This window comes from Columba livia, chromosome 12, assembly GCF_036013475.1.
Source record: "Columba livia isolate bColLiv1 breed racing homer chromosome 12, bColLiv1.pat.W.v2, whole genome shotgun sequence".
In the NCBI taxonomy this organism is placed as follows: domain Eukaryota; kingdom Metazoa; phylum Chordata; class Aves; order Columbiformes; family Columbidae; genus Columba; species Columba livia.
This window is the reverse complement of record NC_088613.1, coordinates 20,446,210-20,472,809: the sequence shown is the minus strand read 5'-3', so window position 1 is coordinate 20,472,809 and position 26,600 is coordinate 20,446,210. Positions and strand designations below refer to the sequence as shown.

General features: G+C 51.6%; 1 protein-coding gene across 7 annotated transcripts in view; it reads left to right on the top strand.

Moving 5' to 3' along the window:
* Positions 1-2,564: 2,564 nt before the first annotated feature.
* Positions 2,565-26,600, top strand: part of LOC102087784 (H(+)/Cl(-) exchange transporter 5) — a 50,493-nt gene continuing 26,457 nt past the window's right edge. Inside the window, exons 1-3 of one of the 7 annotated variants that reach the window (XM_065028111.1) lie at positions 2,565-2,665; positions 3,594-3,646; positions 22,310-22,459. In XM_065028111.1, coding sequence (XP_064884183.1) covers positions 22,327-22,459 — 133 coding nt within the window. In that variant the 5' untranslated portion in view covers positions 2,565-2,665; positions 3,594-3,646; positions 22,310-22,326. Of the gene's footprint in view, positions 2,666-3,593; positions 3,903-19,376; positions 19,516-19,724; positions 19,878-22,309; positions 22,460-26,600 lie in introns of those variants that run through there. The other 6 variants (XM_065028109.1, XM_065028113.1, XM_065028112.1 and 3 more) reach the window with 6 other exon arrangements.

Below are 26,600 nucleotides of genomic sequence, written 5' to 3'. Positions count from 1 at the left end.
AAGAGGAGAAGATGCCACCCAGGACACCAAGGGGTAATGGGGTGTCAGTGGAGCACCCCAGGTGCTCCTGGCTGGTGGTGGCTCTGCATGGCCCGGCAGCTCCTGCCTGCACCGCTGCTGCCCTCTGGTGCTGCCTGCACCCCCCGTGCTGCCTGTCCCAGCTGGACTGGGGATGGACTGGGAGGTGGGCTCTGGTATCACAGAATCCCAGAGTGTCAGGGGCTGGAAGGGACCTGGAAAGCTCATCCAGTGCAATCCCCCCATGGAGCAGGAACACCCAGATGAGGTTACACAGGAAGGTGTCCAGGCGGGTTGGAATGTCTGCACAGAAGGAGACTCCACAACCCCCCTGGGCAGCCTGGGCCAGGCTCTGCCATCCTCACTGGGAACAAGTTTCTTCTCAAATTTAAATGGAACCTCCTGTGTTCCAGTTTGTACCCATTGCCCCTTGTCCTGTCACTGGTTGTCACCAGAAGAGCCTGGCTCCATCCTCCTGACACTCCCCCTTTCCATATTGATCCCCAGGAATGAGTCCCCCCTCAGTCTCCTCTTGTCCAGCTCCAGAGCCCCAGCTCCCTCAGCCTTTCCTCACACGGGAGATGCTCCACTCGGTAGCGGGGCTGCACTGTTTGGGGACACTGGCTCCTACTGGGGGCATAAACTGTAGCTGCCCCCGCTGCTTCCCCAAGGAGCTCGGTGCTGCTGAGGATGCTCGTGCACTGTGCGGGGATCCCTATAAAAACTGCTGCCACAGTGCTTGGCCCGTGGAGACATATGGGGAGAAGGGAAACTGAGGCACCATAGCTCCCCCTCCTCCCTGGCACACACAGTAGCTCTGTGTTCCACTCTGACAGTGCCCCTGGTTTGGCACGAGGGTGCAGGGGATTATAGGGAGCATCTGGGCAGAGACCAGTGGGTGCAGTGAAACCTTCGGGGGTTGGACTGGGGGGAAGCTGGATTTAGCCCCCAGCGCCCTGAGGTACCAACGGGTGTGGCTTGTTTGGGCAAAAGTGGAGGGATGCTGGGTTTAGGATGGATTTAGGAGTGCCTTTTGTTTTCCAGACTTGCCTGCTCTGGGTATCAGGAGGGATGGTGTCCTCCTGAGGGGGCAGGGCGAGCCGCCCGCCCCCTGCTCTGCCCTGGCCTGGGGGGGTCCAGGGCTGGCCCAGGGCAGGGTGCTGTCATTGGGTTGTCATCTGCAGCCACACCACAAAACAAGCAGACGTGAGGTTAAAAAGTTGTCTTCCCAAGGTTAAGCCTTTGCTGTAAACCCACGTTTCTTCCACCTTATGTATTTTGTGCCCCGAGGGACTGTCCCCAAGCGCTGGCCCGCTCCCCTTCAGTGTGGCATGGAAAGTGGGGTTGGACACCGAGGTGACTGTGCTGGTGCCAAGGGACAGGTTGTCTGCAGGTTGTGGAAAGCACTAACACCTTTTGCATGTATTTGGTAGATTGAGGGGGAAAAGTGTTCCTGGAGCTGGAAATTTTCCTGTTCCCGTTAACATTTTCCCTTCAGAGTCAGGTTTTGTGGGGCTGGAAAGTGCCCCATCTTGTATAAGGATGCATTCTCCAGCTGGAAGGATTCAGGGGAAGAAACTCCTCCGTGTCCTTTGACTCCTCCGCAGTGGCTGGGGAAAAGAGTGGGCAAGGGAAGGAGGGACAATTATTGTTAAGACCACATCAAAAACATCCCCCCAACCCCATGTGGTTTGGCAGCAACGTCCCAGCTCAGGGCTGGGTGGTGATGGATGAGCTGAGCTCAGGGGAAAGCAAGAGGTGCTTGGGCTGGGTCCAGCCCTCCTCACCCTACAGGGCGGGGTTTTCCTGAGGGTTTCAACGTGGGTAGGATCCCAGTGGGGCTCATGGTGGCGGCAGAGGGCAGAGACCTTTGGGACCTGCTGCACCAGCCTGGCTGGGGGACACAGGGGGCAGTGTTGGGGGGTTGGTGATGGAGGGTCAGCAATAGAGTGTCAGCAATAGAGTGTCAGTGATGGGAGTGTCAGCAATGGAAGGATCTGTGTTTGGGGGGTCAGTGATGGGGGTCAGCAATGGGGAGGTTCCGTGATGGGGGATCAGTGGTGGGGGTCAGCTACAGGGATCAGTGATGGGGGTGGTCTGTCAGAGGGGGCGGGGGGGGGGGGGCAGTGATGGGCAGTCTCTGCTGGGGCAGCCAGTGATGGGGGGGTCAGCAGTGGGGTGGACCAGCAATGGGGGAACCAGTGGTGGGGAGAGCAGGGTTGGGGGTGGTCACTGATGTAGTTGGTCTGCAGTAGTGGGCTAGCGATAGAGAGGGGGAACAGCCGGGCCGGGACAGCGGTAGAGTGGAGGTGCCATTCGCGCTGTTGCCTCACGGTGGCCTCACTCAGGCACCCTCCGCACCCGCTTCGCCTGCCCTTGACCAACCCGTCGCAGAACGGGAAGCGTATCGCTTTAAGAGTCCGACGCCCACACTCAAGATGGCGGCGGCGAGGTGCCGCCTTCTTCATCAGCAGCACAGTGCACCCGCGCAAGGCGCTGCCGGACGGGCACGGCGCCAATGGGCGGGGCAGCGCGGGTGTCACGTGGGCGTCGTGACCCCGCCCCGTCGCGGTGGAGCCGCCGTCGCGCAGGTGCCGCGGGGGCTGTGGGGCCCGGGCCTGGCGGAGCGGGGCCCGGAGCGGCCGAGGTAGGGACCGGGGGACCGGGGCAGTGGTGAGGCCGAGCGGTGTGGGCGGGAGTGGGGGACCCGTGGAGCCGAGCGCTGTGGGGCGGTGTGGGCTGTGGGTGGGAAGGCCCCGGGCTGCCCCGGGTCTGAGCTCCCGCCGCGCTGGGGAACCAGAGCTCGGCCTGAGCGGTACCGTGGGCAGCTGGACATGGGCCGGGTCGGCTCCCGCAGCGGCCTCTGGGCATCCTGTGGGTCACACTGGCTGCTGGTCCTGCACCGGCCTTCTTCCCCCAAGAAACTTGAGTCTTGCCAGCTTGTGAGGAGCGTCTGTTGGGATTTTGTACACCCTGGGGAAACGGCCTTCTCTCCCAGTCTCCTAAATGTGAACATTTGAAAAGCTGCTCCTGGAAATGAATATTGGCACTTGTGTTGTCACATATTCCAGGTTTAAAAAAAGAAGCAGCCTGCAAACCACAGTCACAATCTAAACACGGATTCCTAAACCTGCTGACACCCCTGTCCTACCATCCTGCCTCCTTGTCCCATAGAGCCTTGATGCTTGTGTCCACTGAAATTAATTTGCTCTTCCCTCATCCTGGTTGGGCCAGTGTTGCAGCTGGAGGTGGGAAGCAGGAGCTTTAGCAAAAGCTGGTGTAGAAGGTTGAAGAGGATCACGAAATGGGAGCATTCCCAGATCCTTGTGTTGGGCAGGGATGGGCAGTCTCTGCTGGGGCAGCCAGTGATGGGGGGTCAGCAGTGGGGTGGACCAGCAATGGGGGACCATGGGATGTTCTCCATGAAACTCGACATGAGTCCAGTGCCTGAAGCGTCTTTAGTCCCACTGGCTCCGAGTTACGGGGCTGACACCCCCACAGTTCGCACTGGGAGAGGCTGTGTGTGTGTCCTGGCTGTGTTTTCCCCCCTGAGCAAGTGACTCTTTCTCTTCCAGCAGCTCCAAGAAGCATCGGAGTGAAGGCAGGAGCAGCTGAGCCTTGGGAGAAGGTACTGCCGCTGCTTGTTGGATGGGTAAATGATCTTCTTGTAATCATGATTAACCTTTCCTGCGGGTGAAGGCCGGTGCCGAGGACGGAGCACCGGGCTTGGGCAGTGTGTGCGAGAGGATGGGCTGCGGGGGACACGCCACCCGCTTTCCATTCTGTCTGCGTCTGCTGGAGTGCACGTGGTTGGAGCTGCTGTCCCTCTGTGTTTGTTTGGGTGCTCAAGGAAAGTTCCCATCTGAAGGAGCCGCCAGGCACAGGTGGGGTGAGAAATAGGTCAACTGGAGTTTGGAAATCCTTTAATACAACATGTGTTACTGGCTTCTGGATGCTGTGAGCTTTCATTGGTGCAAGTCCTAAAGCCTTTGTTAAGCTCGAAACTTGTGGGCAGAACGAAAGGAACAATTTAGCTTTCTACGCTTGTGCGAAGCAGGTGTTTGTGAAAGGCACGTCTTGGAATTTTCCGGGTGTTGGTGGTTCTGCTCTGGGCGGCTGTGGGGGAGGTTGGCTGTGGGGTGGGACTGCAAGTGCTGGCACCTGGGAGGCAGTGGGGACGTGTGGCTGGCAGACGCCGCTGCGCCTCTGACTGCGCTTGCTCCCGGAAGAACTTGAGAACGGGTTAATTTTCGCAAGCTGTTTTTAATTCTTTGGGATGCAATGACCAAATCAGCTTGTTGCCAGCCTGAGCTGGAGCTTTGCTGAGCTGCTGCTTTCTGAAATGACCTCCCACCCTCTGCACGGTGATGGGTGCATGTCTGTAATATATGACCTTGTTTTCACTGAAATATCTTCCGAGGTTTGGATTTGGTTCTGGTTTGCCCAAGATTTTGTGGCGTTGTCACTAACAGTTCTTCAGTAACTCCAGAAGCTGAAATGGTTTGGGAGCAGCACCCAACCAAAAGTCTGGTGTGGTTTGTTTGTCCGTTTTTAATGGAGTCGTGTTGTCCCTGCACCTTCTAACCCTCCCGTATGCTTGAAAACATAATAGCAAATTCCCTTTGGTCTCTTTGCAGACTCAAGCATCATTATCTTCAGCTACCAGAAAGCTGCAGAAGTTAGAAAATCACCATGGGCCCTAAAACACCGAAGCCCATTGCTTTTTCCTCCTGCAGAGTTTTGTTGGGTGTCATTGGGAAGTTGTGCGCACAGATGTACTTTTCTCTCGTGTGCTTTGCTGTACAGCTGTGCTGCTGCTGTCTGCTGCCCTGTGCTCTTGGCAACCCCATTGCGTTTCAGGACTGGGTAACACTGTGAGGCAAGATTTCAGTTTTATCTAAATACTTTCCTTCAGTTCTTCTCCAGCGCTACTTTGTCTGATTTGCATTTGATCTGTGTGGGGTTTTTTCTTGGTGCTTTTTTTGTTTGGTTTGTAAGCCATGAAGCTCCTAATTGAGTAAGAAATGTGGCTATTTCAGGGAAATATCTGTTAACGATACATTATTCGTTCAACTCTAGATGTGTCGGCAAGGCAAAAAACTGGTTGTGCAATTATCCCGTTGCAGCCTGCAATTACAACGCGGAGTGGTTTGCTGTCCGGATGAAGAGCTGCTCTTCACGATCAGCTGGTTTAGTGGGAGGAATCATGGAACGAGCTCTTAGGTTGTTGGCCGTGACTGTCACACGAGTTATCAGCAGCAGGTTTCAAAAACCAGGGATGCGGATGGTGCAGAGGGACAGTGACTCTGACGTGGGGTGATGGCCTCGTGCTCAGGGCGCGTTTTCTGCTGCTGGGATGCCTGGAGATCTCCCGCAGCACCCAGGATGTGCCGCTGTCTAGATTTGATATGGGGATTTTAAGTGCAGGGCGATGTACACACCTGGGAACAGCATTTTCAAGGCTGTCTGTGTTGTGGTGGCATCCAGACCATCAGACCAAGATGCTGCTGTAGCCCTGTGGGCTCTCAGGTCTCACCCACTTCTGCCTCTTTGCTCTGTGTCCACCTTCGCTGACCTCCTCCTCCCCCAACACCCGTATTCTTTCTTTCCCTCTACCATGGATCTTCATTTTCTTCTTCCATCCCTGGTGTGGAACGTGACACCAGCTGGATCTGGTGACTAGTGAAGAAAGGCAAACCTGTCCCCCAAAATCCCTCACTTTGAGCATCCTCATATAGTTCATCCATAGGACATCCCAAGTCATTTGTGATGTGGTATGAAATATGTTTGCAAGGGCTGGCAGGGGCTGACGTTGCCATCATCTGGTCTTGGACTCATCCAGCGGGTTTGTTTGGGAGTTTGCATTCAGGTCTGAGTGCCCACGTGCAGGATTTGACAGCGTGGGGTTGAATGTTGATGTGCATTGGCATCACGTGTTTAATTATTCCCTCTGGAATAACAACTCCCTCTAGATTACGCAGCACGGCCTCACGTGCAGTTGTTTCCGAAGGAAGTCTGCCTGGGGAAGATCCTTCTCCGAACGAGTCCCTTGCCCGTGGAAGCCCACCCGTCCCCTCGATGTTGCTTGTATAGTATCCCAAGGCAGAGCAGATGGCATAAGACAGAGCAGGCATGGTCACCTTGCGCTCGTCCACATCTGCTGAAGAGGAGAAGCTGCAAAGCCGGGTGGTTTGGACTTGCACGGTGCTGCATACCCATCGCTGTCACGCTGCAGATGTTGTTTTCTGTGGTGCTTTTGGTTTGAGGCCAGTGCTTGGACACTCTGAAGTGGTGTGAGAGCACCCTAACTGATGCTTCAGGGCTTGTTGCAGTGTTGCTGATGATTTTTCACAGAATCCCAGAATGTCAGGGGTTGAAGGGCCCTGTAAAGCTCATCCAGTGCAATCCCCCCATGGAGCAGGAACACCCAGATGAGGTTACACAGGAAGGTGTCCAGGCGGGTTGGAATGTCTGCACAGAAGGAGACTCCACAACCTCCCTGGGCAGCCTGGGCCAGGCTCTGCCACCCCCACTGGGAACAAGTTTCTTCGCACATTTAAGTGGAACATTTTGTGTTCCAGTTTGTACCCATTGCCCCTTGTCCTGTCACTGGTTGTCACCAGAAGAGCCTGGCTCCATCCTCCTGACACTCCCCCTTTCCATATTGATCCCCATGAATGAGTCCCCCCTCAGTCTCCTCTTGTCCAGCTCCAGAGCCCCAGCTCCCTCAGCCTTTCCTCACACGGGAGATGCTCCACTCCCTTCAGCATCTTGGTGGCTGCGCTGGACTCTCTCCAGCAGTTCCCTGTCCTGCTGGAACTGAGGGGCCACAACTGGACACAATATTCCAGGTGTGGTCTCCCCAGGGCAGAGCAGAGGGGCAGGAGAACCTCTCTGACCTACTGACCACCCCCTTCTAACCCACCCCAGGTACCATTGGCTTCCTGGCCACAAGGGCCCAGTGCTGGCCGGTTTCACAGTTGTCCCTTTTCTGCACAGCTGTGTCGTGGCTGGTGGGATGTCAGGTGTGCATCCCTGCATCCTTTTGGGTGAAGCTATTGAAGTTTTCCTGAAGACCCATTTGTTTCTCAAGGCTGAGGACCGGGCGAGCCTGTCTCCAGGGACGGTGACTGTTGCAGCACCCTGCTGTTATTTGGGGAAGAAAGACATGGCTGTGCTGTAGGGCAGAACTGGAGTGTCTCCAGGACAGAGCAGGCAAGTTGCTGGACCTTCAGCAGCCAGCTGACTGAACTTTGGGTTTGCTTGTGTCATGGATGCTTGTGCGTTTTATCCCTAAGAAGGGATGCTGCATGCATGCTTGGGTAATAGAGTTAGTAGAGATAAGAATACCCAGACAAGCACTTTGGTCAGAGAGAGGCGACTGATGGCTTTTCAGGGGGCAGGAGATTTTCATCACGTCCCTGATTTTCATCTTAATAGTCCTTTTGCATCTTAATGGGTTTTTGCTTTAAGCAGAAAATTATCAAGAAATTAAGTATTGAAGTGAGACCTACACAGGGTATGTAAAATTAACTTGTGTTTTTTCTTGTTTAATGACAACTGCTACAGTATCACTTTTTAAAAAGTTTTAAATGAAAGAAATACTGCTGTAGCCAGGGGCTGTTCATTTCAGCTCTTCTGTGAGACTGTAAGAACCATAATCCACAAAGGGAAGATCCTTTGTGTGTTTGTGTGGTGCTTACGATCTCTTAAGTGCTGCACGACAAAAAATCGACCAGTTCCTCCTGAAATGTACGTGCAGTTCCATTTTCCAGAACACTTTATAACAAACAGCATGGGAGGTGTCCATTAACAGAGGGTCTGAAACCCATGGGGCTCTGCTACCTGCTGTGGATGAGACCAACCCGCCACCACCAAGAATCGCCTCACAAAGCTGCTTCCTGAGGACCTACCTGGAAATTAATTAGCGGGACAGGCTGCTTATTTCAGTGGCAGTAGCTGCTTTACAAATTTCCCTTTTCCCAGTGGGGATACAGAAACCTCTTTCTATTTTGAGGACGCTGGCACTGTGGGCAGCTGCAGAGCGTTTGGACGCTGAAATGCTGCAGCTTCTGTTTTCGGAGGGCGGAAGGTGAACTGTGAACGTGTGTCCTGGTTTTGTAGGAGGCTGAACCATCTGTAGAAATTCAATGAGGCCTGAGAGCTGCTTCAGTATTGCGGTCAGTGAGCGCTGCTGTGTGCGCCAGCTTGTCCTGCTTCAACGCGAGGAGCTGTATTGTGTGCAGTTGTGGCCCCTCAGCTCCAGCAGGACAGGGAACTGCTGGAGAGAGTCCAGCGCAGCCACCAAGATGCTGAAGGGAGTGGAGCATCTCCCGTGTGAGGAAAGGCTGAGGGAGCTGGGGCTCTGGAGCTGGACAAGAGGAGACTGAGGGGGGACTCATTCATGGGGATCAATATGGAAAGGGGGAGTGTCAGGAGGATGGAGCCAGGCTCTTCTGGTGACAACCAGTGACAGGACAAGGGGCAATGGGTGCAAACTGGAACACAGGAGGTTCCACTTAAACATGAGAAGAAACTTGTTGGGGGTGAGGGTGGCAGAGCCTGGCCCAGGCTGCCCAGGGAGGTTGTGGAGTCTCCTTCTGTGCAGACATTCCAACCCGCCTGGACACCTTCCTGTGTAACCTCATCTGGGTGTTCCTGCTCCATGGGGGATTGCACTGGATGAGCTTTCCAGGTCCCTTCCAGTCCCTGGCATTCTGTGTGTGTGAGTTTCAGACCTGTCGGGCTGCCATTCAGCACTTTAAAAATGCCATTTTTATCTGCTCCCTTTTCAGGAACTTTATTTTTTAAAACACCTAGTGACTGTACAAGGAGAGAGCGTGTATTGAATAGCCAGTCAGCCTGCCAGCAGAATTAAATCCGTTGCTTCGACAAAAATGTCTAAAATCAGCTGCGTTATGTGCGCCGAGCGGTTCAGATGCATTTCCTGGAGCGGGAGGTGTCGGAACGGTAACTCATGTGCACAGTCCTCGGGGTCTGGCCCTTCCCAGCATTCGGTGCATGTCATTCTCACTGGGATTTGGCAGAATCTCTTTGGATGGTTAGTTCCATCTCCCTGGGGAGGCTCAGCAGCGGCTCTTGCCAGGGCTCCAGTTCTCCCCCCATAACCCTCTTACTGTCGTGACAGGGAGGCTTTTCTCACTGGGTCCTTTACATTCTCTTTGTGGCTCAGGAAATCCCCCTTGTAAGTCCATTGTAGCCTATATTTCGGTATTCTGTGTGTTTTCTGTGCCATCAAGCAAGAAGCAGAACTGCGGTCTCCCCAAAGTCTTAACCCGATGCCACATTGTGCTGTTTGAATTTCAGGGTCTGCTGTGAAACCTCACAAAACCAACCAAAAAATAGCAGATATTCTGCTGGAATACAGTACCTGGCACTTAACAGTAGCATGAAATAACAGTTTTTCAAGCTGAAACTTGATGAAAGCTTGAAACTAAACCAGACTATAGAAATATAACTTCAGCTCTGTAACAGCAAATTCTTGTCCATTTTGAATTCCAGTAAAATAACCTAATGCAACAGATACGGAGAGAATGAGGTGGTTGTGAATTGTGTAATCCGAAGGTGAAGACCCTCCGTCTTTGCGTGCGCAGCCAGTGGTTACGGTGCATGAGTAGTATGTGGTACTATGAGCACTTACATTTTAATCTGAAAAGCAGAAACGAGTTTTCAAAGCACTAGTTCTGTGGCTGCATTAACTTATTTTAGTCAGGGAGTATTATCTATACCTTGAATAAATTGACTTGTTTTCTTGTTTGCCCTATGGGGGTAAACAGGAAAGGCGCAGTGTTTAAAAACGCTGCGATCGGGCAAATTGTTCCGTGTGGGGTGTGGAACCGTCGGACGTGGTTGTGGCACAGGGACCTGTGTGGGTGCCGGGTGTCGCTGCAAACCGTGGGTGGATACGGCCGTGGAGCACACCATGCAGTGATAGATTTTTGGGAATGGAGGAGACAACATAAGCCTCTTGCTAGACTAGTTCTTGGGATCTGCCCGTTGCAGTGATAGGAATCAGAGTTCAGAAACATTGCTGAGCCTTGAAGTGTGTCTGCGTTTAGAGGGCAGAGCGTTTACTCTGTGTGCTTCCCTACCAGAAAGTGGAAGAAGAATGTTTGGAGCGAGTTGAGAGAAGGGAACGGAGCTGGTGAGGGGCTGGAGCACAAGTGTGATGGAGCGGCTGAGGGACCTGGGGGTTCAGCTGGAGAACAGGAGCTGAGGGGAGACCTTCTGATCTCTGAACTGCCTGAAAGGAGCTTGGAGCCAGGGGGGGTCGGGCTCTGCTCCCCAGGAACAAGCGCCAGGAGCAGAGGAAACGGCCTCAAGTTGCGCCAGGGGAGGCTGAGGTTGGATGTGGGGAACAATTTCTTCCCCAAAGGGCTGTGGGGCATTGGAACAGGCTGCCCAGGGCAGTGCTGGAGTCACCATCCCTGGAGGGCTGGACAGACGGACATGAGGTTCTCAGGACATGGGGCAGTGCCAGGGGTGGGTTAACGGCTGGACTCGATCTCGAGGGTCTCTTTCACCCAAAATGATTCTATGGTATAAAACCAATATTTGGCCAGTACTATTGGTTTTCATGCTGCCTTGAAGACTTTTCTGCATTAAGCTCTTCTCATCTGGCATTCCAGTCATTTGTCCACTAGATTTGGGGGCAGGTATGCTGTGCTATTCTACTCCGGGTCCTGTGTTAACTGGCCTCTTCCCGTTTGTGTTGGGAAGGCTGGATGAGTGGAGTGACATCTGTTTGTTGTTGAAGATTTGCTAACCTGAGGATGCCCTGAAGGCACTTGGGAGTCATTGGTGACCAGCTACACGGGTATGTTTTAAAAACAAGGCTCTAGCTCAGCTGATACTCCTACATGGAGCAAGTGTCACCATCCTGGATTTCCAAAGACGATGGTAACAGCAGAGAAGCTGCTGGTTGTATGTCAGTATGGAAACAGCTGTAAAGAACTGATTTTAGTCTGGAAAATACAGAAAGCTCAAAAACCAGTCGCAAAACCCCTTTAGCTCTCTGTTGTGTGTCACAGTCACAAGCTGCCTGTAAATTGGGTCTTTGGCATTTTCAAGTTAGGCTGCTTTTTGTCAAACCGTGGACAGGAGCTGGAGGTGTTTGCGAAGAAGCTCTCGGCTGTTGGGGATTTGTGTGGTGGTTTTGCTTCAGGACGTGTGTTGAGGGTTTGATTGCTGGGTGACAATAAAACCCTGGCAGGTGTATTGTTAACCTCCTCTCCCCCTTCCCACTCAGCACAGTCGATCGGGAGGGAAAGAAGGACAGAGAGAAGAGAGTTGGAAAATTAACAATGTTTTACTAATGCTACTGATAAAATAGAGAAAATAATACAAAATATACAAAACCAATCTTGAAAGTCTCAGCAGCTGCAGAGCCGGCACCCGAAGTCCTGGACTGGACTCTGCAGCCAACCGGAGCTGGATTCAGTCTGTCACTGGCCTCAGTTCACAGGGACGACTCGCAAGGTCCTCTCCTAATGTCGCCATAAGGTAAAAGGGAAAAGGGACGAGATCCTCGTGATCTCCCACTTTTATATGAAGTATCACGTGAATGGGATGTTATACTCCATTGGTCAGTTTTTGGTCACCTGTTTCTCGTTGCCCCTCTCGTGAGATGTCCATCCATGCTTATCAATAACCTCGCATTCCATTGCTGTGTTTACCAAAACATGTATCTGCTTCTCCAGGAAAATGCAGCTCATATGAAGCTTTAGCTGACAGGCAAATTCACTAAAAGAGAGACTTGTTTTTAACAAAACCAGGACAACCAGGGAAGAGGTGGCTGAGCTGAGAATTTTGTCTTTTTAACTGAAAATTAAAAAAAAAGAGCAACAAACATGCAGTTCTTATTAGTTAGTATGTGTGCTTAGAACAGCAAAAGAAGTTCCTGGGTGCACTCAGCAGTTCCACGTTTTACGGTCATGTCTCACTACATTGCCTTCAAACACAATGAGGTGTGCACTTAAGGATGCCCGTTCTATAGTCAAGTAAGCTCTGAATTGGGGAAGTGTTGCTTCTATGGGCAGCTCACACACAGGCTTTAAACCCTGACTGTTCATTTAAAGTCAGGTCCACAATCAGAAGAGATTTCAAATATACTTTCTTCTGAATTATTGCTTACTTTAGCAGACCACTTGAACATAATAGCCTGACTTTTATAATACATATAAAAATAATAATTGGAATTAAATTGGTAAAAATCATTGGTATTAAACTATTAAAATGTTCTTTCAGTGATTTTTAACTATAAAAAAACCTGAAAGTTAAAATGGAAATTACAAAAAGGTGAAGAGGAAAACAACCAACCCAGCAAAAACAAGGCGTTGTGATTGGCATCTTGGCACTTACTGCATTTCTGTATGATGAAGCACCTTAAAAAAAGCAAGGACTTCTGAAGAGAAGCACTGAAATGTCCATGATCCCAATAAACATGCTGGTCAGGCTGCTTTGGTCTGAACATTGAGCAACACCGGAGCAAAGCTACAATAGGGGTAATATAGTACAAGAGGATGACACCAAGCTGGGAGGAGTGGTGACACTGGAAGCTGTGCTGCCATCAGAGACCTGGACGGGCTGGAGAGCTGGGCGGGGAGAAATTTAATGAAATCTAACAAGGGAAAGTGTAGAGTCTTGAATCTGGGCAGGAACAACCCCAGGTTCCAGTATAAATTGGGGAATGACCTATTAGAGAGCAGTGTAGGGGAAAGGGACCTGGGGGTCCTGGGGACAGCAGGATGACTGTGAACCAGCACTGGGCCCTTGTGGCCAGGAAGGCCAATGGTACCTGGGGTGGGTTAGAAGGGGGTGGTCAGTAGGTCAGAGAGGTTCTCCTGCCCCTCTGCTCTGCCCTGGGGAGACCACACCTGGAATATTGTGTCCAGTTGTGGCCCCTCAGTTCCAGCAGGACAGGGAACTGCTGGAGAGAGTCCAGCGCAGCCACCAAGATGCTGAAGGGAGTGGAGCATCTCCCGTGTGAGGAAAGGCTGAGGGAGCTGGGGCTCTGGAGCTGGACAAGAGGAGACTGAGGGGGGACTCATTCACGGGGATCAATATGGAAAGGGGGAGTGTCAGGAGGATGGAGCCAGGCTCTTCTGGTGACAACCAGTGACAGGACAAGGGGCAATGGGTGCAAACTGGAACACAGGAGGTTCCACTTAAAGATGAGAAGAAACTTCTTCCTGGTGAGGGTGGCAGAGCCTGGCCCAGGCTGCCCAGGGGGGTTGTGGAGTCTCCTTCTGTGCAGACATTCCAACCCGCCTGGACACCTTCCTGTGTAACCTCATCTGGGTGTTCCTGCTCCATGGGCGGATTGCACTGGATGAGCTTTCCAGGTCCCTTCCAACCCCTGACACTCTGGGATTCTGTAAACCCAAACCTGTTGGGTGAGCCTGGACCTGAGAGCTGTCTAGGGCCCACGATCATTTTCGCAAGAGGGATGCAAATCAAAGTGGTGGTTGGTAACATGGATATTGAGTGTGGATATCGTGGGATCCTCTTCTGAACCCCACTGGCTTGCGCTGGGCAGGTCTGCATGCACTGGAAGCAGAGGTGTTTATCCTGGGAGGAGGGATAAGCAGCACATAGCTTTGGAAATGGGAGCGGGTATTGGGAAATCCAAGGTGTAGTCTTTCTCTCTAAACTTGGTGTGTTACAGATGTGTGTTGTGGTGAAACTGGGAAAAAAATCAAACATCAAACCTTCCGAGAAGGGCAGCATGGCTGTACAGAGGGACGTTGGGGTCGGTTTGGCTGCTGGTCCTTGAGTGTTTGCAGCTTTGCTCAGCATCTCCAGCACACTGGTGAACCAGCTCTTCTGTCCTGCCCTGCCTCCAGTGCAGCTGTTTGCTTCCAATAAAGCGTGTGGACCCAGCTCGTAGGTATAGTCAACTGTAGAAAACAATGGCAATGTCAACCAAAAAACCAGCAGTTTCAACAAAAACATTTAAATGGGAGTTTACTGCTTGAGGGGTGGTTTGAGAGCTGTGGTTGCGTATCAGTAATTATCAGGAAGAACTGCTGTTTGGTTTTTAGAAGGTGGTGTAGCATACCGAAAAGATGCTATCTGTTGGAAACATAACCTGCTTTCAGCCTGTAGGCAGTTGTAGGACTGTTTCTGCTTCTGAATTCCCGTTCAAATTCCCCTTCAAATGACAGGGAAGACCCTGAAGGTAAGAAGGCATCTGTGTGGGTTGGGGAGCAAACAGTGCCTCGCCAGTGGCTGCTTAGAAATCTGCTTCCCCGCTGAATTTGTAGGAAACATAGATACTGTGTACAGGTGAGTGCCCAGTGGTGGTGCGTTCGCTTCCCCGGTGTGTGTGCAGAAACTTACGGGTGACTCCTCTCTCTGCGAGAGCTTTCCCTGCCACTGTCTCGTGTTGCTGTAAGAAGTTTTTAATGTGAATTTTCCCCCAGTTGAAACAGCACCTGATTTGCCAGTGGTAAATCCAGTAATGTTGTCAACAGTCTTGTTTGCTGACTGTTAAATGTTACTTGGCTTGCTTTGACACAATTCCTTAAAACTATATGCAAGGTGATTAATATCACAAAGACCTGGAGCATGTCTGGGAAGAGGGAGGGAGAATGAGCTTCCCTGGAGAAGCCAGTTGATGCAGGGGAAATAACTTAGGAAAATACGTTTCTAATAACGGATTGGGATTTACTGGTAGTACTAGTGACAGTTGTCCTGAATGTGCGCTAAACAACCTTTCTTTTGGCTTTGGGAGGACCGATGCTGGTCTTGATCGGGGCCGGCAGGGCCTTCGGCTGCATCTGGAGACCACACCTGGAATATTGTGTCCAGTTGTGGCCCCTCAGTTCCAGCAGGACAGGGAACTGCTGCAGAGAGTCCAGCGCAGCCACCAAGATGCTGGAGGGAGTGGAGCATCTCCCGTGTGAGGAAAGGCTGAGGGAGCTGGGGCTCTGGAGCTGGACAAGAGGAGACTGAGGGGGGACTCATTCCTGGGGATCAATATGGAAAGGGGGAGTGTCAGGAGGATGGAGCCAGGCTCTTCTGGTGACAACCAGTGACAGGACAAGGGGCAATGGGTGCAAACTGGAACACAGGAGGTTCCACTTAAATATGAGAAGAAACTTCTTCATGTTGAGGGTGGCAGAGCCGTGGGTGGCTGGGCTGGCTCTGTTTCTGTATTGGCATTAACCAACCTGGGCATCGTGGGCATCCTTGGCCTTTGTTCTCCCATTGGAAAGCCGGATATTTCCATCATTCCCATCCCACTTTGTCTTGTTGCCTTCCCCCCCCACCCCAAAAGCACTTGAAAAGCACAATCCTGTTTGATCTAAATGTGCACGTACCCAGGGATTAGGAGCAGCATGCAGTGTTTATGCGTATGATGACTGCCAAAACTTTGCTCGCATATACCAGGTTAGAGTGTCGTACAAGGCCTTTACCAAAGGATAGACCTTCTAGGTACTGTCTGGGAAAACTAGTTGCAAATTAGTGTAGACGATGGGGTAGCAAGGTGCTACCTCTTTCTTCTGGAGATGTGTTCTTCTGGCAAGTATATGTGATTTGATTAGCAACAACCCTAGAAACAAGGTTTTATTTAGAAGCCGAGTGTAGTTTCTCATGAGCTGAGGATGAAATCAGCTGTGCCCGATGTTTGCCTCCGCTTGAGTTTTGCACTGTACTGGACTTAGTGTCATAAGCTGCGGGGAACGATGAATTATTACAGAAGAGGTGACACTAATGGGGACTTAAGGCCATCGTGTGTAGTGTCAGTACAGAAGCATCCGGGATGGCAGAGGATCCGATAACGTGCTGTGCCGACCCCAGTGCCAGAAAAACTGAAACGTCGCAGGTTTGTACGCTGCTTTCTGGTGTTACCTGGCGAAATGTGACAGCGCGTGTTCCCCTGCTGGAAGGAGGTCAGACCTGTGCATGGAATATCAGCTCCTGAAGTCCATCTGAGTACGTGTTAAAGAACAAAAGAACCCCAAACAAGCCCTAAAACAATTCAAGTCTCTGTGTTCAGCCTGTGTTGGTGGATTTCCCAGTTTCTCTACAACCACCTATTGTTCCAGACCAGTGTGGCCGTCCAGCCCTTGCCTGGTGCCAGCAGCTCGCCCTGTGTTTGTTTGCCTTTGCTCAAGCAGTCGCTGAGGCCGAGATGTTCCCTGGAGCTGTGGGGTGATTTGTGCCACCAGCTCCAGCCCCATGGGAACAACTTCAGTTTCCTGGTCCTGTGCTGGGCTGGGGGAGCCATGGACCCGCCTTGGGAGCATCAGGAGGGACCTGTCATCTGCTGTGGAGGGGAATGGATGATCCCAGAATGTCAGGGGCTGGAAGGGCCCTGGAAAGCTCATGCAGTGCAATCCCCCCATGGAGCAGGAACACCCAGATGAGGTTACACAGGAAGGTGTCCAGGCGGGTTGGAATGTCTGCACAGAAGGAGACTCCACAACCCCCTGGGCAGCCTGGGCCAGGCTCTGACACCCTCACCAGGAACAAGTTTCTCCTCAAATTTAAGTGGAACCTCCTGTGTTCCAGTTTGCACCCATTGCCCCTTGTCCTGTCACTGGCTGTCACCCAGAAGAGCCTGGCTCCATCCTCCTGACACTCCCCATTTCCATATTGATCCCCAGGAATGAGTCCCCCCTCAGTGTCCTCTTGTCCAGCTCCAGAGCCCCAGCTCCCTCAGCCTTTCCTCACACGGGAGATGCTCCACTCCCTTCAGCATCTTGGTGGCTGCGCTGGACTCTCTCCAGCAGTTCCCTGTCCTGCTGGAACTGAGGGGCCACAGCTGGACACAATATTCCAGGTGTGGTCTCCCCAGGGCAGAGCAGAGGGGCAGGAGAACCTCTCTGACCTACTGACCACCCCCTTCTAACCCACCCCAGGTACCATTGGCTTCCTGGCCACAAGGGCCCAGTGCTGGCTCATGGTCACCCTGCTGTCCCCAGGACCCCCAGGTCCCTTTCCCCTACACTGCTCTCCAACAGCTCATTCCCCAACTTATACTGGAACCTGGGGTTGTTCCTGCCCAGATTCAAGACTCTAGACTTTCCCTTGTTAGATTTCATTAAATTTTCCCCGCCCAACTCTCCAGCCCGTCCAGGTCTCTGGATGGCAGCACAGCTTCCAGTGTCACAAGGGCACAGTGCTGGCTCATGGTCACCCTGCTGTCCCCAGGACCCCCAGATCCCTTTTTCTGATGTGGCTGATGCTGGAGGCTGGAGCAGTTGTCTGCTTTTCAGAGGAGAAACAGGCAGGCGCGCAGTGAGAAGGGAACATATGTAAAGGAGTGCTTTTATGCCCATACACTTAAAATGCAATGGCAAAAGACACATTTATAATTTTATTTGGGCCACTAAGTGATTCGTTTGCTGTTTGTGAAATGAAGCCATTGCTAATAACAACGTGCTTTAGAATATTGCATTTTTTCCTGAGAATACTTGTATGTCACTTACTGCACCCAAATGGTGCTTAGGGATGGTGTGAGAAATCCTCTCCGTTGTTAGCTCACCTGCTGGTGTAGTTTTGTCTGTATGGAAGGGAAGACTGCTTGTAGGCATTTCAGACAGCACAAGGAGTTAGAGGAAGGAATTACTTGGAAAAATAGCATCATCTCTTTTGTAAAGCTACAAAATGCTTTCAAGGGATTCAGTGGTGTCTGAACCCTGATTTGTTTTTGGATGAGGGCTGAAAACCCCGGAGCTCTTCTGTGAATGCTGCCTCCAACCGTGTAAACACTCTGCTCTGAATTTTTTTTAAGCAGTTAAGAAATCATAGTTGTTTGAGTTTTTGGGTTTGTTGTCGGATGTTTCTGTTTCGTTCAGTGCCATTTGCAGTTCACTTCAAGTGTGCACATCAGCCTGGCAGGGTTATGTGTTTCATGGGCTGGGATACAAGAAGGTCCAAACCAGCTCGCTTAGCTGAGCAGCGCACTGAACTTTCTCTCTTGTGTGGAAACCTCCTCTGCCCGAAAGAGAAGCCTTTTATTTGGGCAAGGTGAGCCTCTGGAGTGATAGTGCTGCAGTAAAGCCATGCTCTGCTGGCTCCAAGCCTGGTACATTGACAAAACAGCTACATTAACAAAAATATATATAAAATATTTAAATATTTTTTTTCCAGTTACAATTAGTTTATTCTATGCTTTTCCGTATTTGGATCTGGTGATTGTGGGCAGGGTGTGCCCGCCCCTGTGAAGAGGTGCTGTAGGGATCGGTTAGAAGTGCCCTGAACTGTCAAAGCTCTGATTTTCTGATCTCTAAAAAACGGATGATTTAGGTTGGAAGAGACTCTCAAGATCATCAAGTCCACCCATAACCTGACTCTGGCACTGCCCCATGTCCTGAGAACCTCATGTCCGTCTGTCCAACCCTCCATGGCTGGTGACTCCAGCACTGCCCTGGGCAGCCTGTTCCAACGCCCCACAGCCCTTTGGGGAAGAAACTGTTCCCAGATCCAACCTCAACCTCCCCTGGCGCAACTTGAGGCCGTTTCCTCTTGTTTTGTCACTTCTCAGAATGGTTGGGGTTGAAGGGACCTCTGGAGATCATCCAGTCCAACCCAGCTGCTAAAGCAGGGTCACAGAGCAGATCACACAGGAAGGTGTCCAGGCGGGTTGGAATGTCTGCACAGAAGGAGACTCCACAACCCCCCTGGGCAGCCTGGGCCAGGCTCTGGCACTTTTTAAGGTGAAGTTTCTCCTCATCTGCAGATGGAACCTCCTGTGTTTCAGTCTGTGCCCATTGCCCCTTGTCCTATCATTGGGCACCACTGACAGGAGTCTGGTCCATCCTCTTGGCACCCACCCGTAAGACATTTATAAACATTGATGAGATCCCCTCTCAGCCTTCTCCAGGCTGAACAGACCCAAGTCTCTCAGTCTTTCCTCATAAGAAAGATGCTCTAGGCCCCCCATCATCTTCATAGCCCACTGCTGGACTCCCTCCAGCTATTCCTTGTCCATTTTATTTTCATTGTGTTGTTTTGTTTTGCTTGTTCCTGGGGAGCAGAGCCTGACCCCCCTGGCTCCAAGCTCCTTTCAGGCAGTTCAGAGATCAGAAGGTCTCCCCTCAGCTCCTGTTCTCCAGCTGAACCCCCCAGGTCCCTCAGCTGCTTCTCATAAGACTTGTGCTCCAGCCCCTCACCAGTCTTGTGATCTGGGCTTTGATTTTTCACATGAAATACATAGCCGCGGGCTGGCAAGCTCAATCCTTCCACCACAGCAACAACTTGTGAAGGCGCCTGGTTGGAATTACTCCTGGCTCCTTTTTAAGCTGTTCTCTGGTGTGACGGCTTGTGGTGTCAGCAGAGCCGCAGCCAAACCTCCCATCTGACAGGGTGGAAAAAACGCTATGGGAACTTCTACCACGCTCTGACTGGGAAATTATTGGACCTGTGTGCTGGAAGGGCAGCTCCAAGCCCCTTGTGTTGCTGGATTTGGTGATGGCAAGTGTCGTGGTGCTGGTGCCACAGCTGGTCCCGCTCCTCTGGCTGCAGGTGAGGCTGGGGGAGCAGGTTTACTGGGGGTGAGGCCAGGGATGTCAAAGCATGGAATGGAGAGAAGAGCCCGTGATGTCTGGTGCGGACGGAGAAGTGCCCGTGGGCCTGAAGCTGGATGGCAGCGGCGGCCGGGGCTGGGTGGCTCGGCGGGGTGGCCACGGGGTGCTCCAGCTTCCTGCTTGTGTCATCTGAGTCACTTCCAGGCGGCGTGGGGCCGACCCCGTCGGGTTTTGCTTTGTTTGCTTCCCTTTGCTTGACTGCAATGTGCGAAAGCAGGACGGCGGAGCAGGCGAATGGGAGCAGCTGGGGGACGATGGATTTTCGTGCACACACACGCTGGCTGCACCGCGAGCCCTTTGGTATGTACGGCGGCTGCATCCCGGAGAGCCCATACCTGGTAGGACAGAAGCAGCTGTTTCCTGATGAAGGGTTGTGGTGAAAGGCAGTGCTTGCCCATAGAGGGAGCGTTCTTGTAAGAAAAAGTGTCTTAAACCTGTATCTGCAGGGACTGCTTTAGCGACTGGGAGAGAAGCAAGCACCGATTTATCATCTTCTGTGTCCTTTTTGTGCTTTGTAGCATTGGGTGTTACCAGGCTCTGCTGTGGCTGCAGGGTGCTGTGCTTGTTGGCTTGGTTTTGGTTTTTTAAGGTGTAAATGAGGACAAACTAGGGGATGGATTAGAGGGAGCAGGAGGTGCCATTACCCCAGTTTTCAAACGGGGGCTCCCAGCCGCCCGTGCTGATGGTGTTGTGCCTTCTCTCTGCTGAGGCACTCAGCCGCTGGCAGGGCTTTTTATGCCTTTTGTGCAAAGCAAATATGCACATACAGATATATTTTAAACCTCCCCTCCCATATAGATACACACGCACACAGAACCTTATTGGAAAATACCTATAACACTGTGTTGTGCTGCAGACAAGCCCTGCGACACACAAGCACAGGGTTTCCTTAGTTCTCCACCATTCCTGCCTCCTGGGCTGGGAGCTGGTGTCTGCTGTGCTCCCTGGAAGCAGCTCACCGAAGGTGCACCACAGCGCTTTCATGATGTTTAATTATCTTTATCGTTAGCTGGCCAATAATAGCTTTGAATCCCTTAGTTTCCCCTGCTGTTGGTTCTCCGTGCTCGCTGCCAGAGGGACCACAGCCCGTGTGCCTTCCTGAACACCCAGTTCTGCTCGGCCAGTGCTCTTTGCTGGCGTGCTCTTCACCAGTTTAATGAGTAAACAGAGCTTCAAAGTGAAGTAGCATCGTGTCCCCCAGAATAAAGCTCAGCAAAGAGCCCAATGCGTCGCTTCGTCCAATGCCAAGACTTTTTTATGGTGTGCTGGCATTTTTTCGCAATAGGAAGTGCTTTCTGCAGAGGGCATTTTCCCTTCCTGAAATAAGGCTGAGCTGCATATTTAGTTCCTCTATAATTCTCTTGAAAAAATATGTATGTTTGCAAGAGAAAAGCTAACATGGCCTGTCTTCTCGTTAAGACGAAAAGATTCCCACTTGCAGGTTGCAAGAGCTATTTTTGAGGCTGAGACCTGTTTGTTTTCCAATTTAGTTTATTATTATGTTTTCACAGCTTGTGCTTTTGTAGTTTTGCTGCCATTTAAGAGGATAGGAGGAGAGCCCATGGGTCTTGTGTCCTGGCACTGGCCGCTCCTCGAGCTGGCAGCGCTCAAGGGTACTTATTTAAGATTATTTATGAAGTTTAATAGCACGTTTCCAGATTGCCTTTTGCAGCCTTGCGTGCGGGGGGTTAAGAATCATTGTTTTGATAGTTTGCCCGCATCTCAGAGGAGGTAGGTGAGCTTGGCACATCTGGAGAGCATCCCAGCTGTGAGGATCCTTCCTCCGTGATGGGCTTTGCACAGTTCTCTATCGATAAATACAATGACACTGCGGGAGGTGAAATGGTAAAAAACAAAGTCGTTGCAAACCTGTTGAGAGCACGGTGGAGATTATTTTAGAAACACATCAGCAGATGTCACTTGCCGTGTCTAACGTGGTGTTGACCCGAGTCATTTTCTACCTATTGCTAGAGTGGATTTCTCCTTGCTCTGTCTGGTAGTGATCAGCAGATGGAAATGACTTCACAGTCATTGTGAGAAATGTAAAGGAGGAAAAAGAGATGCCTGGAGATGCTTTTTAGACTAAGAACTTAGAAATAGAATTGGTTTTCTATAAAGAGAAACATTATCTGAGGCATTGGGGCTGCTCTTGGGTGAGAGATGGGGCGCAGGCTGTGGCGGTGGGTGACACGGGACAGGGCCCCTGAGATACAGGCAGCTGAGACAAGGGTTGTTTCAATTTTTTTGAGGTGGCAGATTGCACTTTGTTGGTCTCCTAAGCTTCATTGAGCCTGTTTCATGGTTATTCAAAATCCAGTTTGAGCCCTTTTCTGGCTGTTGCTGGGCTGAGAGGATATGTGCGTACGACCCTTATTATGGAAGGATTTTCCTCCATGCGGCTTGGCTTGGCCGTGCAATGTTCACTAAACCTGTTTTCTTTTAAGAACCGGAGCACCCTATTGCTGCCGTTTGTTTGCCTTTCCAGTTGAGTTCAGATGCCACACTGGCACTTGATGTTTGTTTCTGGCGTGTGGCAATATGAAATCTGGTGCAAGAGCCTTTCTTGGAATTGCAAACATCCAGTTTTGTCCTGTTCTAGCCAAAACTTGAGGTGATATCGCTGCATTTCTTCTTCATGTGGGAAGAGCAGCATGGCCTTTTGGTCTTCAGAACAAAGCTTAGAAGATGAGTCTTCATGATTGTGCTCTAAAAACTGTTCCCTTTGCCCACAGGTTTGGAAGCTCTGGCCATGGATCAGAAAGGCTATCGGCGGGGGAGTTTCCAGAGCAGCACCAGTGATGAAGATATGCTGGAAATAGCAGGAGCATCTCTGGACTTCTCCGTGGCAGACGATGATCCACCGCTCTATAGGGAGATGGGAGGTAATACCCACGCATCTGCTTTCTGCTTTTCATAGCGGCTTTTGGCAGGATTTCGTGTTTATATTTTCTGTATGGATCCCACTAGCTTCTGCCTGGGATGGGTCTTGCTTTTCACAGTACCAATGTGAATAGTTTGCAGGATTTGCCGCAGCATTGCATACCTGAATAGACTTTTGCAGGACAGCTGAACACGTGCCACATTTGGCTCCCAGCATTGCCTTGTAATGGTGTGAGATGCTGTTCTGTGCAAAGCAGAAAATCTCTTTATAGTCAGTGGCAATTGCAAAAAGTGTGAGAGTGGCTGCTGGGGGGGAGGCACCGCTTGTCTGTCTCCAGCAGCTGAGCTGCCCCATCACAGAATCCCAGAATGTCAGGGGTTGAAGGGCCCTGGAAAGCTCATCCAGTGCAATCCCCCCATGGAGCAGGAACACCCAGATGAGGTTACACAGGAAGGTGTCCAGGCGGGTTGGAATGTCTGCACAGAAGGAGACTCCACAACCTCCCTGGGCAGCCTGGGCCAGGCTCTGCCACCCTCACTTTGGAGAAGTTTATTCTCATATTTAAATGGAACCTCGTGTGTTCCAGTTTGCACCCATTGCCCCTTGTCCTGTCACTGGTTGTCACCAGAAGAGCCTGGCTCCATCCTCCTGACACTCCCCCTTTCCATATTGATCCCCAGGAATGAGTCCCCCCTCAGTCTCCTCTTGTCCAGCTCCAGAGCCCCAGCTCCCTCAGCCTTTCCTCACACGGGAGATGCTCCACTCCCTTCAGCATCTTGGTGGCTGCGCTGGACTCTCTCCAGCAGTTCCCTGTCCTGCTGGAACTGAGGGGCCACAACTGGACACAATATTCCAGGTGTGGTCTCCCCAGGGCAGAGCAGAGGGGCAGGAGAACCTCTCTGACCTACTGACCACCCCCTTCTAACCCACCCCAGGTACCATTGGCTTCCTGGCCACAAGGGCCCAGTGCTGGCTCATGGTCACCCTGCTGTCCCCAGGACCCCCAGGTCCCTTTCCCCTACACTGCTCTCCAACAGGTCATTCCCCAACTTAGACTGGAACCTGGGGTTGTTCCTGCCCAGATTCAAGACTCTACACTTTCCCTTGTTAGATTTCATTGAATTTTCCCCGCCCAGCTCTCCAGCCTGTCCAGGTCTCTGATGGCAGCACAGCTTCCAGTGTCACCACTCCTCCCAGCTTGGTGTCATCTTGGGCTTTGTGCTCCCAGTAACCTTCCAGAGAGGCAAACTGCTCTCTTAGCCATCTGCGTGGTTACATATCCACTCTCACCACTTTGCTTTTGGGGCTTCTGGATAGTCCTTTCTGGAGTTTTCAGAAACAGCTGCTGGAAGGCAGAGCTGGGTGTGCCGTGAGGGAGGTGTGGTGGGCGGCATGGATAGGGGTAACTGTGCAGACCAGTTCCTGGGGGTTTGGGATGCGAGCATAGATTCTCCCCTCCCCTTCTTCCCTCTCTGTAATTTGAAAGGTTGTCTTTAAAGGATCTTGACATGTAATGGCACAGAGGGCTTTGGTGCTGAGCTTGCACACAGCCTGAGACGCTGGGCGTCCCCTGCCACCAATCTGCTGTCCAGGGGATCTGTTGCTTCTTCCTCTGCTCTGAGCCTGGGGTTGTCAAATTAATGGGGAAGAGGTGAATTTCCATGGTTTTGCTGGGCTTTGGCACTAGACAAGCAAGATCTGCCTGCTTTCTGTCTTCTGTGAATTATCATAGGTTAGTTTAAAAGCAAAAAGACTTAATTTTGGACAGCAGACTGCAAGTCTCAATGATTTCCCATAAAACTTCTTGTCCTCTTCTTTCCCCCAAAATTTACTGTAGGGCAAGAATTAAAAAGAAATCCTTCTGTTTTGCTTCTCAACCATGTGCTCTCTGTCTCAGGGCAGTGCAAATGAAGACAAGCTTCCTCAAATGTCACCTGTTAGAAGCTGAAACTACCAGCCCTTCTGCTGACGGAGATGCTCTGAGGAGCACGTGCTTGTTTTCTGCTTGGCCTGGTCCCTCTCGCCCCTTTCAGGCTCAAGCGGAGGAAGGATCACTGTGGTTTTGTGGTGGTTGCATTAACTCCGAGTGATAAGCATTGGTTTGTGGTTAAAAAACCCTCTCTCCATGCACAAAGGGGACACGTGCAAGGCTTATATCCCGAGGGTGTTGTGTCTCGGGTTAAAGGAGGTGTCGGGTACGCTGGGATGTTGCAGCGTGGGTACCGGGCAGTGTGCTTGCTCCAGCCCGCCCGCTGTGCAAGTGACTGGTAGAACTGGGCACCTCTGGGAATCCACTTGGAATAGTGCCTTGTGACCAAATTTACTTCTGAAGATCTATTAGTTACTAGTACGTGCAGAATTAGGTTTATGGAAATAATTAAGTTATGCATGTTGGTCATTGAATTGTAAATTCGTGCTGCCTTTCCTGCTGGTGAGAACTGCTTTTTCTGCAGGCACTGGGGTATCAGCTGTCTGAAGTTAAATGTGTGCTCGTGTTTAATATTTAGAGAGAATGAGCTGAATTCTTTGACTTCTTGTAAGGAAATTATTATTCTAGGGAGGGCAGAAGCAGCAGTGGGTGTGTTGAGCTGAGTTTAGTTTCGCTGCTGACGTGAAGCAGCGCTCAGTTATTCTTCTCCCTGGTTAAGTAGGTTTACCCATCTCCACTTAGGGTGTTTGAAGGCCTGTGGTTACTTCTGTGAAAGAAGGAGGGGTCTGCCCCGCTGGCACACGCGGCAGCTCTTCAGGGGTGCCCTAAGCCCGGTGGCACAGAGGAGCGGGTCCCCTGAAAGGGGCTCTCTCTGTGGCAGGATGCTGAAGTCCATGGGGAGATTGACACCGAAGTAAAAGAGGAAGAGTAAAAGGAGAAGGAGTTGCTTGCTCAAATACCAGTTTCAGTTCCATTTCCAAATTTCCCCCGTTGACTTCAGGAAAGGTTTGCTGGCAAATGTTTCGGTGCCTGGCTGAGGATGCGGTGGCAGAGGCTTGGCTGGAGCTGGGGAGGTGAGAACCGAGGTTCTCCTGTGGTGGGGTTTGCTGCAAACCTCTGGCTGGGACCTGCTGCTTTTGCTGCCTGGTGTGTTGTCAGATGGGGGTGAGTTAGTGATGCCTTTGGAACCAGAACCCAGCCCTCCCTTGCCACCTTCTCCGAGACTGTCATAGAATCCCAGAATGTCAGGGGTTGAAGGGCCCTGGAAAGCTCATCCAGTGCAATCCCCCCATGGAGCAGGAACACCCAGATGAGGTTACACAGGAAGGTGTCCAGGCGGGTTGGAATGTCTGCACAGAAGGAGACTCCACAACCCCCCTGGGCAGCCTGGGCCAGGCTCTGCCACCCTCACCAGGAACAAGTTTCTTCTCATATTTAAGTGGAACCTCCTGTGTTCCAGTTTGCACCCATTGCCCCTTGTCCTGTCACTGTTTGTCACCAGAAGAGCCTGGCTCCATCCTCCTGACACTCCCCCTTTCCATATTGATCCCCAGGAATGAGTCCCCCCTCAGTCTCCTCTTGTCCAGCTCCAGAGCCCCAGCTCCCTCAGCCTTTCCTCACACGGGAGATGCTCCACTCCCTTCAGCATCTTGGTGGCTGCGCTGGACTCTCTGCAGCAGTTCCCTGTCCTGCTGGAACTGAGGGGCCACAACTGGACACAATATTCCAGGTGTGAACTCTCCTGCAATAGTGCTGGCATCTCCCATTGAACAAACAGCCACAAGTGGAACTTATGGGTCTTGTCTTGTTGACCGGAGGAGGAAGGGTCACCTGGTGCTTGGTAGATTTGTAAATCTGGAGTCCATTTGGCAGCCAGCACTCCTCCGTGCTTTCCATATTAGCCCCTGGTTAGCGAGTGACAGGGCTTTTGTACCACGTCAGGTCACCGATGGGACCCACCAGCCTCCCCTGCTGGCTGGAGCCACAGGATCCTGCTGTTGGAAAGTATCTTCAAGGAGGATCTCGAGTGACCATGAAACTTTGATCCTAACTGGTATTTGCACGAATGCACCTGCTTCCCAAAGGCTGGAGCTCTTTAAGAGCTTGAGCCAAAATGTCGATGTTTCAAGCACTTCATGCTTCTTTCAGTCAAAACAATATAAAAAGGACTGTGCTGTTTGTGTTATTGAAAACTTACTATGAGCATCACATT